Source organism: Python bivittatus, unplaced genomic scaffold, assembly GCF_059951505.1.
Source record: "Python bivittatus isolate LINGU-HERP-01145 unplaced genomic scaffold, Pbiv_v1 ctg000520_np1212, whole genome shotgun sequence".
Taxonomy (NCBI): Eukaryota; Metazoa; Chordata; class Lepidosauria; order Squamata; family Pythonidae; genus Python; species Python bivittatus.
In genome coordinates this window covers 3,077,081-3,089,561 of record NW_028277080.1, presented here as the reverse complement: position 1 = coordinate 3,089,561, position 12,481 = coordinate 3,077,081, and the positions used below count along the sequence as shown (strand labels likewise).

Below are 12,481 nucleotides of genomic sequence, written 5' to 3'. Positions count from 1 at the left end.
AAAGGATTACGCCATCTAAAATGTCACTGGTTACAAATCTGGCTTGAATGTCAGTCACATCTTCCTTTCTCCTTTTTCGCTATACTTTCTAAAAACAACTTGTCAAATTAGGAGTTCTTTACAATGTGTTGATTTTCAGCTGGTGAAGAAAGATATTACTTTAATATCAGGGTTGGTTTTCACCTCTCATGATCAGCAGAGCTGCCTTTGTGTTTATACTACTGCAACTTCTTTTTGAATTTCTGAGTCGCAATGATTAAAAGAATTTCTGGAAAAGATCCCAGCACACCTCCATTTAGAACCCTAATTCTGGGCCTCACCAATATCTAATCTCTTCAGTAAGGGTTTGTTTGACGCATGCCTAGTGGAATTTTCATCTGTTTTTTCTCTGCAAGCAGATTTTTCAGCAAGTGCTTTTGGAAAGTTTCTCCTCTTTCAAGAGCAGCTTAGTATATACTACAGGCAGTGGAGGCAAACATTCCAAGACACAGTAAACAAACTGAACTGCTCAAACACTTTCTTGGGTGTTCACACTCTTTGCTCCTCAACAGAAAATCAGAGATGGAGGAAATCATAAGGAAATTCTATTTTGCAAGAACTTTACCTGAAATGTTCCCTCTTCAGAAGGCCGTAATGATTCCCATTCTGGGGAATCCAAGAATTGATATGGGAATACATAATGTAAAAACTGTCCATCCTGACTTACTTTAACCCTGCAGAAAGAGAGAAAGGAGGGGCAAGGAAATTATTTTTCTTTCCAAGGCGGTTCATCAAAGGTCATTTCTCCAGTTGCTGAACATTTAACTCAGAAAAAGATGTTTGGTAAGGTCCATGCAGGAACAGGTGGTCATTTAGGTACAAACAGCACTACCATATGGAATGAAGTTGTTTTAGACAGTAGTATCTGTGGCAAAGGAGTGACACTTTTAAAAAATAACCGTTAGACGATAATAGCAGATTGTTCTCCACAATATACAGTATGTGACACAAAGACAGACAAAGGCAGGCAGGTGCAATTAGAGTAGCAGTCTGGAAGAAGGAAGCAAAAGTCAGGCTTCATGCTCGGCACGCAAACTGCCACTCGTTAACGTGCCCCTAGAAGAAGCAGGCATATCGCAGGAAGGGTCAGCTGCTTTAACCAGGGCATTTAAACAATGACCCTTCCTACTAACTGCAAGGGCAAAGTTTGATGCGGCAACTCCCTTCCCTGTCTCGTTTTGCCCTTGTTCAGAAGCATGTGTTTACAACAGAACAAGGGGGACACTTTTTGTCAAAGTAATGATATCCCCAAGTGTCAACTATCCTGCCCCTATTCCTGCCTTACAACAGTTAGGACTTTTTCAGAGTTCCCCTCTCCCATCAAGGGTGGCCATTTCACTCAGCCCTGTAGGCATCTACCCATTTTGTGTGTGATGGAGAAAAGCAAAGGGTCTGTGACAGTCTATAATCTTGTCCCACCAATCAAGAGACATTCCCCATCTGAGAAGAGATCTTAGAATAGATGAGGCAAGTTCCTTGGCTCGTAGGTCACCATGACCATTCCTGAGAGAGCATTCCCACCTTCCAGGCTGGATCATGACCTTGACGTCTTTCTGTTGCGGAGCTTCTTTTCTTCGTTGTTGCTGAGAACATACATGTGAATCATATAATGCTGCCAAAACAGAGGACTAGTTTACCTTTGGGTTTTAGTAAGCATTGTACTATTAGATGCTTCCAGGAAAAAAACATGAATTTTCAAGAGTGCATTTGGCTCTTGAATTGCTCTAGGAATTTTAAAGAGCACCATATTTTGCATTCAGGCTGATTGGTCTCTTGTTTCCCTCAACAGAATAAATTTTGAACAATATGCTTTAATTTAGATGACATACATACCTGGTAAAGATTTTCTGAATTTCATCACAATGACAAACCAGTTCCAGAAGACCATCCAGTATTGCTAGATTAATTTTAAAACATTATCGTCAAGAGTAAGGGGTAAATAAATTGTCTAAAGTGATATTTAGACATCACTTATTTATACAAAAGCTATCAACAAGGGTAAAACCAGGCAAAGTTCTCAGCCAGCACAGAGAATATTAGAATACATTTTTATTCAGTAACTTTATCCAGAATTGCTCAACCCTGTAAGAATGATCAAGAAAGGATGATGCCAGTGGCTACCACATTTGGCTAACTGTCCATAATCACACATTTCCCATAAACCACTTTCTGAGGTTTTTTTCACATTTTTTTTCTAAGTCCCAACAGTGCTATCCTACTGCACTACTATCTCATGAATTGTGCTCTTTACACGCTCTGAGATGCTGAAAAATATTGGCCTCTGAGGCCCTCCCCCTCCCCCTCCCCCTCTTCTTCTTCTTCTTCTTCTTCTTCTTCTTCTTCTTCTTCTTCTTCTCCTTCTTCCTTCTTCTGCCTGTGTTGGTCTTGCAGTCATCCAGATGTTTACACTGGATTGGACATTTTTATCCACCTATCGAGTCCTTCCCAAGGACCTGGGATAGGCAGATGTGTTGATGTGTTGAATGTTTGATGGTGTTAAAGGTATTGTCACAGGATATAAGCTGCTCCAAGTAAAACTGCCTTTTGCAATTGACTGATGGTGATTATGTCAATGGCGATGGTGTTCAAGTGGTGCTCCAGATGTTTTGGGATTACACCTAAGGCACCTATTACTATTGGTAATACCTTTGCTTTCTTTTGCCATAATCATTCTACTTCTATCTGCAGGTCTTTATATTTTGTGATTTTCTCCAGTTCTCCAGTTCTTTCTCTTCTATTCTGCTGTCTCCAGGTATTGCAATGTCCACTATTATGCCTTTTCTCTAGAAGCCTCCACAGGGTGGGAGGGTTGCCTTTCATTTTATCCAAGTGACTGCTTAGTCACTTTCATCTGTGAGCTAGACAAGACTTTGACTTCATAAGAGGCCTGCCTCTATCAGCAGCCTGGCTCTCCTCAATCCCATCAGATATCATGGCTGTTTGGAGTCCTCCTCCCTATTCTGACCCATCAGGCAGGAAAAGAACCTGTGCTGTCTCTTCCCTTGGTGCGCTGTGTGTGTGCAAAGCAGTCCCTTGGCACTCCAGCAGATGAAGAAGCTGTGTCCTTGTCTTCCTGTGGTGCAATCTTGTGGTAGATGGTAGGTGTGGTAGCTGGCTGTCAGCTCCAGCTATGATGGCAGGATATCTAACTCAAAGGACAGAATAGGAACAGAGGAACAGTGTGCCACCCAATAGCCATTTGATTTCCTTCTTTTTCCTCCACTCTTAGAACAATATATGGGAAGCTGTGACAAGACAACTCCCACCCTTGTGGAGGAAGTGGAAGTACTGTAAGGAGGGGAGAAAAATAAAGATAAAGAAGTTGTGGCCAGGAACCTCCCTTTTCTGCCCTTATCTGAAGTGAGAAAAAAGGGCTGCCAAGGTACTTCTTTCTTGCTGGAAATCCTCATCTTGAGTGTTCCTGCTCTTATGACTTCATCTGAACTCTCCCGTTGCCCAGGGCTGCCTCTATTTCATTTGGCTGTACTGGCAGCCAATTAAGTTGTACAGTACACACTCCTAAAAAGGGACTGAGATATGGCAGATAAAGAATAATACTAGAGGCCAAGTTTTAATTTTTAAATATCTTATGCATAGTGTTTCAACACTCTAGAATTTGGGGTGAACAAATTAGATCTATTTCCAAGAAGGCTAATAATAGTAGTACTAAGGCTATACTCAGTTTCTTTCACACCAGAGAAGGCAAGAATATGCTCACTGCCATAAGGGGCTTTAAAGCTAAATCTCTCCCCAAATGTTACACAATACAAGACACAACACAGTCCAAATTCTTAAAAGGGCTATTCTGAGTACCCTTCTACATTTCAAATGCAGCATTTAACTCAGAAACTGGATTGATTCCCTTAGTTTTCAGGGCCCGTTTAGGCCAGCTGTATTTCTGGCTTAAACTTCACTTTTCTAGTAATTCCCTAGCTACCATGATCCTTCTTGATAACTCTCACTCTAGCATGACTTATATCAGTGTGGTTTCTCTGGGGTTTCCAAAAACAAGAACTGCAATGCAGCAGCGGGTGCTTGATATAGTGGTTCAAGTAGAGCAGGGTATATTAGGACCTGAAACTGGCAGCCCATTTCAGTGTCTTGCCCTTTGCAATACTGTGGGGAAGACACAACCCTTTTTGTAGAATGAACTTGTCCCTGTGCTCTGGAGGAAGCTGCGGCCCTCATGTCCCTTCAATGTCCTTTTTACAGTAATTCATGCTCCATCCTTGTATCTCCACCTGTCAACATAAGTCCCTTTTGCCCTGAAAACAAACTCATCTGCTCCTTGCTTTCAGATCAGAACCTAAACACCACCAGAAGAGTCTCAGTTATCAGTGCTCTATGCAGGAAATGGCTTTACTTGGTTCTATTAATATACGATTCAGGCAGCATACCAGTTTGATAAATTATTATTATTATATATTATTTGTCACTACAATATATGCTTCCACTCATATACAGTATATGTATACTGATATAAATACATATTTAGACATTCACTTAATAGCTTAACAGGTAGAACTTCAGTATTGCATGTTTAAAGTGTTTTTATTAATTATTTTGTTTCTATTACTTAGGCTTTATGTTTGGCATCTTGTCCCTTGTACTCACTATGTCATAGTAAATTGTATTATGCGCTCTTACTGATGTTTTAGAAATGCTTTAGATTTTAGGCATTTTTACTGCTTTCTTTAGACAAGGTTCTGTTGAATTTGCTGGTCAATGACCATAATAAGGATTATTCATATGCTAAAAATTGATGGTAACCAGGGGCTCATAAAACAAGCTTGGGGACCATATAAATTGTATGTCCCAAATAAAGAGAGATCAAGAGAAGGAGCCCAGGAATCTGACTCGAGCAAGGATTAGCGAAGCAGTGAGGAAGATGACTTGAGCAAGATGGTGGTGGTTTTCTTTTCACCATTTGCTTTCAGTTTATTTTCATTCCCAGCTCTGCAGTTCTTGTTGTCTTGAAATATTTGTTCAATAGAAAGCAACAAAACAGGACCAAAGAAACTTTGGAGCAATTGTAACAATGTTGAGAATCCTTGTTACCTCTTTCACAGTATCAGAAAGGATATTGCCACTCTGAAAAGGATAACGTTTTTTTCTAAGGAACACCATGACAGAAGAGACTCAATGCCTTAGCAAAGCTGTCAGTTGAGAAATAGATGATTAAAAGTAAAGAACTGTAATCACCATACATATATACATACAGTTTGCAAAGAAAAAAATGTTAAGTGGTTATTATGTTAATGTTACATTTTGTTAATTACCATTAACAAAAATGTTAATGGTAATTATGAGAATGAGAATTGCCCTTTACTTTTTAAAAAGATGTCAGAACAAACTACCAACATTAATCAAAACCACAGAGAAGCCCTCCAGCCATGCCTGCTACAACCACAGGACAAGCCACCCGGCCACCAAGCCATGCTTCCACACTGCCACGGTCCAAGGGCAAGCCAGGCAGCCATAGCTCTCACAAGCTAACCAAATATGCTCCCAAAGCCACTGCCACAGGACACGGAAGACATTCTGGAAAACACTCATGTTCCAACAACAGAGGGGAACAGAAGCATCTGACCAATTTGAACCACAATGAGATTTACTTAATGCCACATTGTTCTACTTCTAACTGAATTCCTTAACTGCCCTTAGGGCTTTTTAAAAAGCTGTGTTCTGTCATATCTGCTATCCCTTCCTGAAAAAACAAAAAAACCTATTTTTTCCTCATTTCAAAATACCGGATCATGGCTCTTCTCAATCTTTTAGATTTTGTATTTATTTTTGTCCTAAAACCTGGGCTGATTCCTGAATAATGATTCATAATCAAGGCACACCCCATTTTGTGAGAATTGTACTGAGAATGATCTGGCAGTATGGTCTTTAAAACAAGTCTCCTGATTTGGAACAACAAAGAATTCTCCTACTTTTTTTTCTCTCCTTCCCCCAGTTCAGGTATCAAAAGTCCATTGTTGGAATGGGTATATATACCTATTAAAAGTACCTAGATTCAGCCATGAATGCAGATGCTGGATATGCTCTTCTTTTTTTGATAATCTATGAAAGTTTCAAGTTTTCTTAGCTGGTTTTGTGCAAGTTACTGTACTTTTGTGAAGTTATTTCAACCTGATCTTCATCTTACAGGTCTGCACCCACTATGTGTGGAAATTTCAAGTTCTATTTTTAAGATATTGTTGCTAGAGCATGTGAAAACTATACAAATTTGGCTCTGTTACAGATAATGAGCTTTTCACAGTAGCTGATCTGGGCCTGGGCAGAATTGTCATGTAATCCTGGAATCCCTTCCTTCTTCTCCTCAGAGTGCCTGTTCTGAAGAATCATACCCTTACTATTTTTGTAAGGGAGATCTGTTTGTTTTTATCAAGCTGCCATCACCTTCTCCATCATTCTTGGTAATAAATCAGTCAAGGATTTATTGCCTCGAGGAGGGAGGAAGCGAATGCCACAGCATCTGTCCGGGTATTATTTCAATGTCTTCCTCTAAAAATTCCACATGTAGCATCATTGTTTAACCCTGTTAACAATATTTAAGAAAGAATTTCATTTTGCTGTTCCACAAAGTCTCTCCCATTTAAATTCAAAGTCTCAATCTGTTCTCATATTGTGTCATTTTGTCTCTAATGTTTGTTTTCCATCTACAAATCCATAAGTTTAACTTCCAATGTTTGCATATACTGTATCTAACACCTGACAGACTTTTTGTTGTTTCCCTAATGTTTTGCTTATCAAAAGACTTTTCTTCTAAAGGTTTAATAGATTGATCCCATTTCCCTAATATTTGGGTTTGAAAGGCAGCCCACTTCATGGTAAATGCAGACTTTCAGTCTCCCTGGGAGTTCTGTTTGGATCCTGCAAACCACTTTACTGAGCTATACTGACCTGATTTACCTCTTTTGCTGAATGTTGGAAATATAAGGATTTTTTTTTTTACTATAAATAACTCCAAGAGTTATATCCATTATTACTCCTAATTCTTAGTAGAGTTGTACCTAGCCTGCCTCCTCCTTAAGCACTTTGTTCTACTACAACAATGAAAAAAGGAAGTTATTATAAAATAAGTTATTAAAAATAGAGTTATAAATACAAATACAAATAAAATAATTTTAGCTTTATTTGGACATTTGGAGTCAATATTAAGGGATAAAGATAGCTTGAAGCCTTATTTAAAGAATATGAAAACTTTTCAGATATTATCTTCATGAAGAAGTACATAGTTAATGAACAGCTGCCAATTTTTAAAGGATTGGTGGTTCGGAAAAGAATATAAAAAATATATCGAGTATAGATTTTCAAATTTCACAAATTAAAAAGATAAAAAAGGAGATATATTTTTATAGAAAGTTTAATAGAAAATAAGAACTAATCACTATATGCAGTATTTATTTTATTTGTTTACTTATCATATTTATATCTCACACAATGTGACAATAGATGCAAATACCCCTCCCCTCAGCTGCCCTTGAAGGCCGATACAGGAAGATCCCTTACCTGGAGAGACAATGCCCCTGTGACTCTGGACACACAGAAACAACAGAGCATATGCTTCTCCAGTGCCTGTATTACAGACATTCCTACTAACCTCATTTCACCATTACTGCACAAATACGCAGAGCACACAGGACAATTCTACACCTCCCTGCTGCTTTCAGATACCAACCCTGCTAAAACATATAATGTTGCCAGATTCTGCACAGCAGTGCTTAAAATTTGTCAGATGATGACCTGTGCCTTAAGTTTAAATGAGCATCTAGTTCATCATACTAGAGTACTCTGTAATTTGATATTGTCTGCCATATGCTAAACTTTATGCTCCCCTACACCCTTCTAGTGCTCCTATCCCTCCTTTAAGATTCCTTTTAGACAGATACTTTCTATTTTATATCTTTTAACTTTTTATTATTTAGACTCTGATGTATTTTCTATGTTTTTTAACTGACTGTACCCCACCCTCATTATGCTGGTCTCTGACCATAATAAAGATTTGATTTGATAGATGTGAAAACAAATGCATAAAATTATTTTCTCCAGAAAACATTTTTCAAAAAAATTAGTAGGTTTTCAACAGGATCTGTTGGAAGGGAATATGAACTGGAATTCAAGGATAGCATATCCTTCCCCCACCCCAGCTTTTAAACAGAATAATGAAATATATTAAGAGAAATATTGAAAGTTTAATATCTGTGTGTGATTTAGGTGATATCTGGATAATTCAACATATGGTTGACAACACTATCAACTTTTTTCCAAAATGTACAATAACGTCTCTCAAACTAGTTATATTTTGATATCTGCAACACTTGTTCAAAATCTTACCAAAATTTCAATTGGTCTAATTAATACCACATTTTCTATTACCTTATCTATCTCAATTAAGAAAACTAATTTACACCAGCAGAAGTTAAATCCTACATTATTTTTAAACCAGATTTGTCTCAAATATTTGAATGAGATATTAAACAACTGTTTAATAGAGTATCCTGATGATTGCGTATCACTCCTGATACACTCAGAGGCTTTTAAAGCTGGAATGCAAGGTGCATGGATTAAACTTCTTAGATATCTTAGGAAAAGCAAAAAGGATATGTAGATAAATTAGAAAGGGAAGCCAGTGAATTATTTTTTTTTAAAAAAAGGCTCTTTGAAAACATAAAATATAATTGATGGACTAGAGGACTAGAACTATGGGATTTAATTGTTACAATGATAAAATTATTACATAACTAAAGCATTATGAATATAGTAATAGTATTAGATTTTTATCGCACCGTCAAGGTGGCAAACGTACCTAATTCTCCTGCGTCCTATTTTCCCCACAACAACCCTGTGAGGTGGGTTGGGCTGAGATAGCATGACTGGCCCAAAGTCACCCAGCCGGCTTTTGTGCTTAAGGGAGGCCTAGAACTCCCAGTCTCCTGGTTTCTGGACCAGCACTGACACCACTACACCAAACTGGCTCTCAGTATGCTAGTGTGTGCTAGTATGTATGTATGTATGTATGTCAGTGTAATAAGACATTAAAAGATTTGAAGGAATACTGTATGATGGAAAGGATTTAAATAAGTCAAAGTTCATTGCAGAAGAACTTCAAATTTTTATCCTGATCTATATGTATCCAAACACGTGGATCAAGCTAAAAGTAGGCTTTAGTTAAAAAGTATTAATATAACCTCTATACAATCGAACTTAAAAGAGGAAAGCAACAGGCCAAATACACAAAGTGAGACAAAAGAACCCATTAAAAATGTTAACTAAATCACCAGACCAAATGAATTTACATCAATTTTGTATATTTGGTACTTGTAAAGCTGTTGACAGTTCTATGAAACTGTGGCCTGAATTGGACATAATTTAAATATTTCCAGGGACAAAACAAAGCTCCCTCCATTCCTGTCTCCTTTTTATTTATTTTTATTTAGAGCCATTATTAATAAATGCAGGAAATAAGGAATTAAAAGGTAGAAATGCAAGAAAAAGATACTCTTCTAAATGCCTTTGTGACTGATACTGCACTTTGCTTATCAAGCCCCTCAGCTACTAAAATCTTCTGAGTAGGAAACTCTTTGGTCTGCTGGTATGTTGGGTCACAAGCCCTCTTTCAGTGGGGAGCAGAACATCTGCCCACAGCTGGAACGCCTCTGGAGCACCAGCCCTGCCTCCTGGAACGGCAGTGGCAACAAAGGCTAGCCTTGCATCAGGGCATCAGCTCTGCTGGCCTCAATCTGGAGGTTCAGCAAATGGCGGCTGTTTTGAGACTGATGTGCTTGAGAATAGGAGGAAATCAACTCCTTGAGGCTCTTTGGATGAGCCCAAAGCCTTCAGCCCAGGCTAATGATATCCAAGAGGCTTGAAAGAGGCTGTGGGTGTCATTTCAGAGCCCCTTTCTTTGATATCTAAAAATCATGTAGTGTAGTGTAGTGTTGTGTTAGGGAGATTGGAGAAAGGCAAGCGTTCCTGTCTTCAAAAATGGAAAGAAAACCAGCGTAACTACAGACAGGTCAACTTGATGTTTATACTGGACAAAACTGGAACAGATTATTAAGCATTTTGTTCCTGAGTATGAGTTCCTTTCCCAAGGTCTGTCCTTAAGTTGAATTTGTATGTAAGCTGGTACAAGTAGTATTGTGTAATGAACCCAAACCATCATGTATCTAACTCAAATCATTGTGTCTTTAACTTGAATTTTGCTATGGGTCGTCTGTACCCAGGCGTTCTTAACCCGGGGACTACCTGTATTTACAAAACAACACATTGCCTAACAGGACCCAACATGGGGATATCAAGAACAAGGCATGTTAAACCAACCTGATCTTTTTTAAACAGAGTGATCAGTTCATTTGACTGTGGGAATACAGTGGAAGAATGGACCTTGATACCAGCAAAGCATTCAACATTTTATGTGATCCTAATAAAGATAGCAAAAGTGGGCTCAACTATGCTACTCTCAGATGACTGAGTAATCATACCCAAAGAGTGAGTATCAATGGCCTTGCATTAAGCTGAAGGGAAGTGTTGAGTTCTAGGCCCTGCACTATTCAACATATTTATAGATGGCTCTGATGAGGGGTTAGAAAATGAGAAAATGAGATTATCAAATCTGTGGACAACACAGACACCTTAGAGAACAGTGTCAATATTCAATATTCAAGATCTTTACAAGCTGGAGCAACAGGTAGAAACTGACAAGATGAAATGCATCTTGTAAGGGAGACGCAAAGATGCAAATGACAAGGAAGAAATGCAAAGTCATACATTTTGGCAGGAAAAATGGAAAGTGTGATTTTTAGGAGGGGGAGCAGGGGACCATACTGAGCAGGAGCAGTGCATGCAAAAAGGAGCTGGGTTTCTTGATGGATCAAAAGTTCCATATGAGAAGGGAGGGAGGGAGGGAGGGAGAAAATTCAATAACTAAATTAAATTAAATTAAATAATTAATTAAAATAATTAATGACGCTGAAAGTTGCCAGCCAGAAATGGTCGATGCTTCAGCGGTTCGAGTCCAGCCTTCGCGTTAAACAGGGTGAGCTCCTGTTTCCTCCCCAGTTCCTGTCAACCCAACAGTTCGAAAACTCACATGAGTAGACAAATTGGTACTCTCACTCCGGTGGGAGGAAAAATGCTGGCGGCACCTTGCAAAAAGTCGGGAGCAGTTGCCGGTAAGCGCGAAAAACCACGCGCGCCCGAAAAGGGCGCGAAGCAACGGAAACCCCGCCTCCTGCACTCGCCAGCTGGGCTCTGCTCTAGGAAGGAGGCTCTGGCAAACCACTTCCGAAAAACAATTGCCTTGAAAACTGCAAGGACTTGTCCAAGCAGACACTGCAGGGTCAGCAATGACTGAGCACAGACAAAAAAAAAAAGGCTGCATCAATAGCAGGAAGAGTGACTGCCAGATCTTCAAAGAGATTTGAGGGTATCACTTTAGATATATGGGGTTGGTAACTCTTTTTCAAAGAGATGTGGAAGGTATTTGTAGAACATGTGAAAAATCACAAAAGTAAAATGTTAATACTGGAAGTGTGTAAGAAAAGTTGGGAAATATAACTTATTGCCTCAACCAGAATAATCCTATATTGCAAATATTGTTTTGTGGTTTTAAATAGTTACTATAAATTAATGGATTATCTGTTGTTGCTCTGTACAATCTTGTGTACGCTTTGTCTTTAATAAAAATGAATTGCTTTAAAAAATAAGTTTCTGGCTCTGCTTTTCATTTTTCTTTGCCAGTGAGACTCTTGACTCTATCAGTAAATTTATTAGCAAGGAAACTTCACTAAGCATCAGATTCCCAAATCCCTGCATTTCTATTGCAGACATTTGTCTGTCTTCCGCTACCAAATACATTTTCTCCTTTTGACTTACTTTGGAGTTGGTCTTATTTATATACTGGATAATTACAACTAGATGTTTGCAAATATAATAAGGTCTAAAATAAGAACTTCTCTAGAAGCCATATACCTTCAAATATCCAGGAAAGAGTAATTGAGTAATTAATAATTCCACAGGCAGTAGTCATATAAGTGATATAAAATATTTTAAAAGGTGTATCTTTTATAATGTGCAATATTCTGTGGCAGCAGAGAGTTAGAGGTGCAGACATGCATTTAATATGGGTCAATTCCTCACTATTTACTTCAGAAACGTCTCATTAAATAATATGATTCTGTAAAACCTATTACTTTTAACACTTTTTAAAAAGCCTGCCATTTATGAACAGTTTCTTCTAGTAACATAAAATCAATTTCAAAGATTGTAGATCGGAGTGAACAGACTTCAGAGCAGGAGGATCTACTTTGTTTTTTATTAGGAGCCTGGATCTACTACCATCTGGAGACAGGTGCAGGAAATAGAATTAAAGAATTCTGAGCCCAGGAATTTGTTTGAGCTCCTGAAAATACAGCTCATAGTCTTTCTAACA

At 38.4% G+C, this 12,481-nt stretch overlaps 1 protein-coding gene across 3 annotated transcripts in view; it reads right to left on the bottom strand.

Moving 5' to 3' along the window:
* Positions 1-12,481, bottom strand: part of POPDC2 (popeye domain cAMP effector 2) — a 30,949-nt gene that overhangs the window by 11,349 nt on the left and 7,119 nt on the right. For all 3 annotated transcript variants that reach the window (XM_088147520.1, XM_007435289.4, XM_007435290.4), the window contains exon 2: positions 605-713. In XM_088147520.1, coding sequence (XP_088003646.1) covers positions 605-713 — 109 coding nt within the window. The remainder of the gene's footprint in view (positions 1-604; positions 714-12,481) is intronic.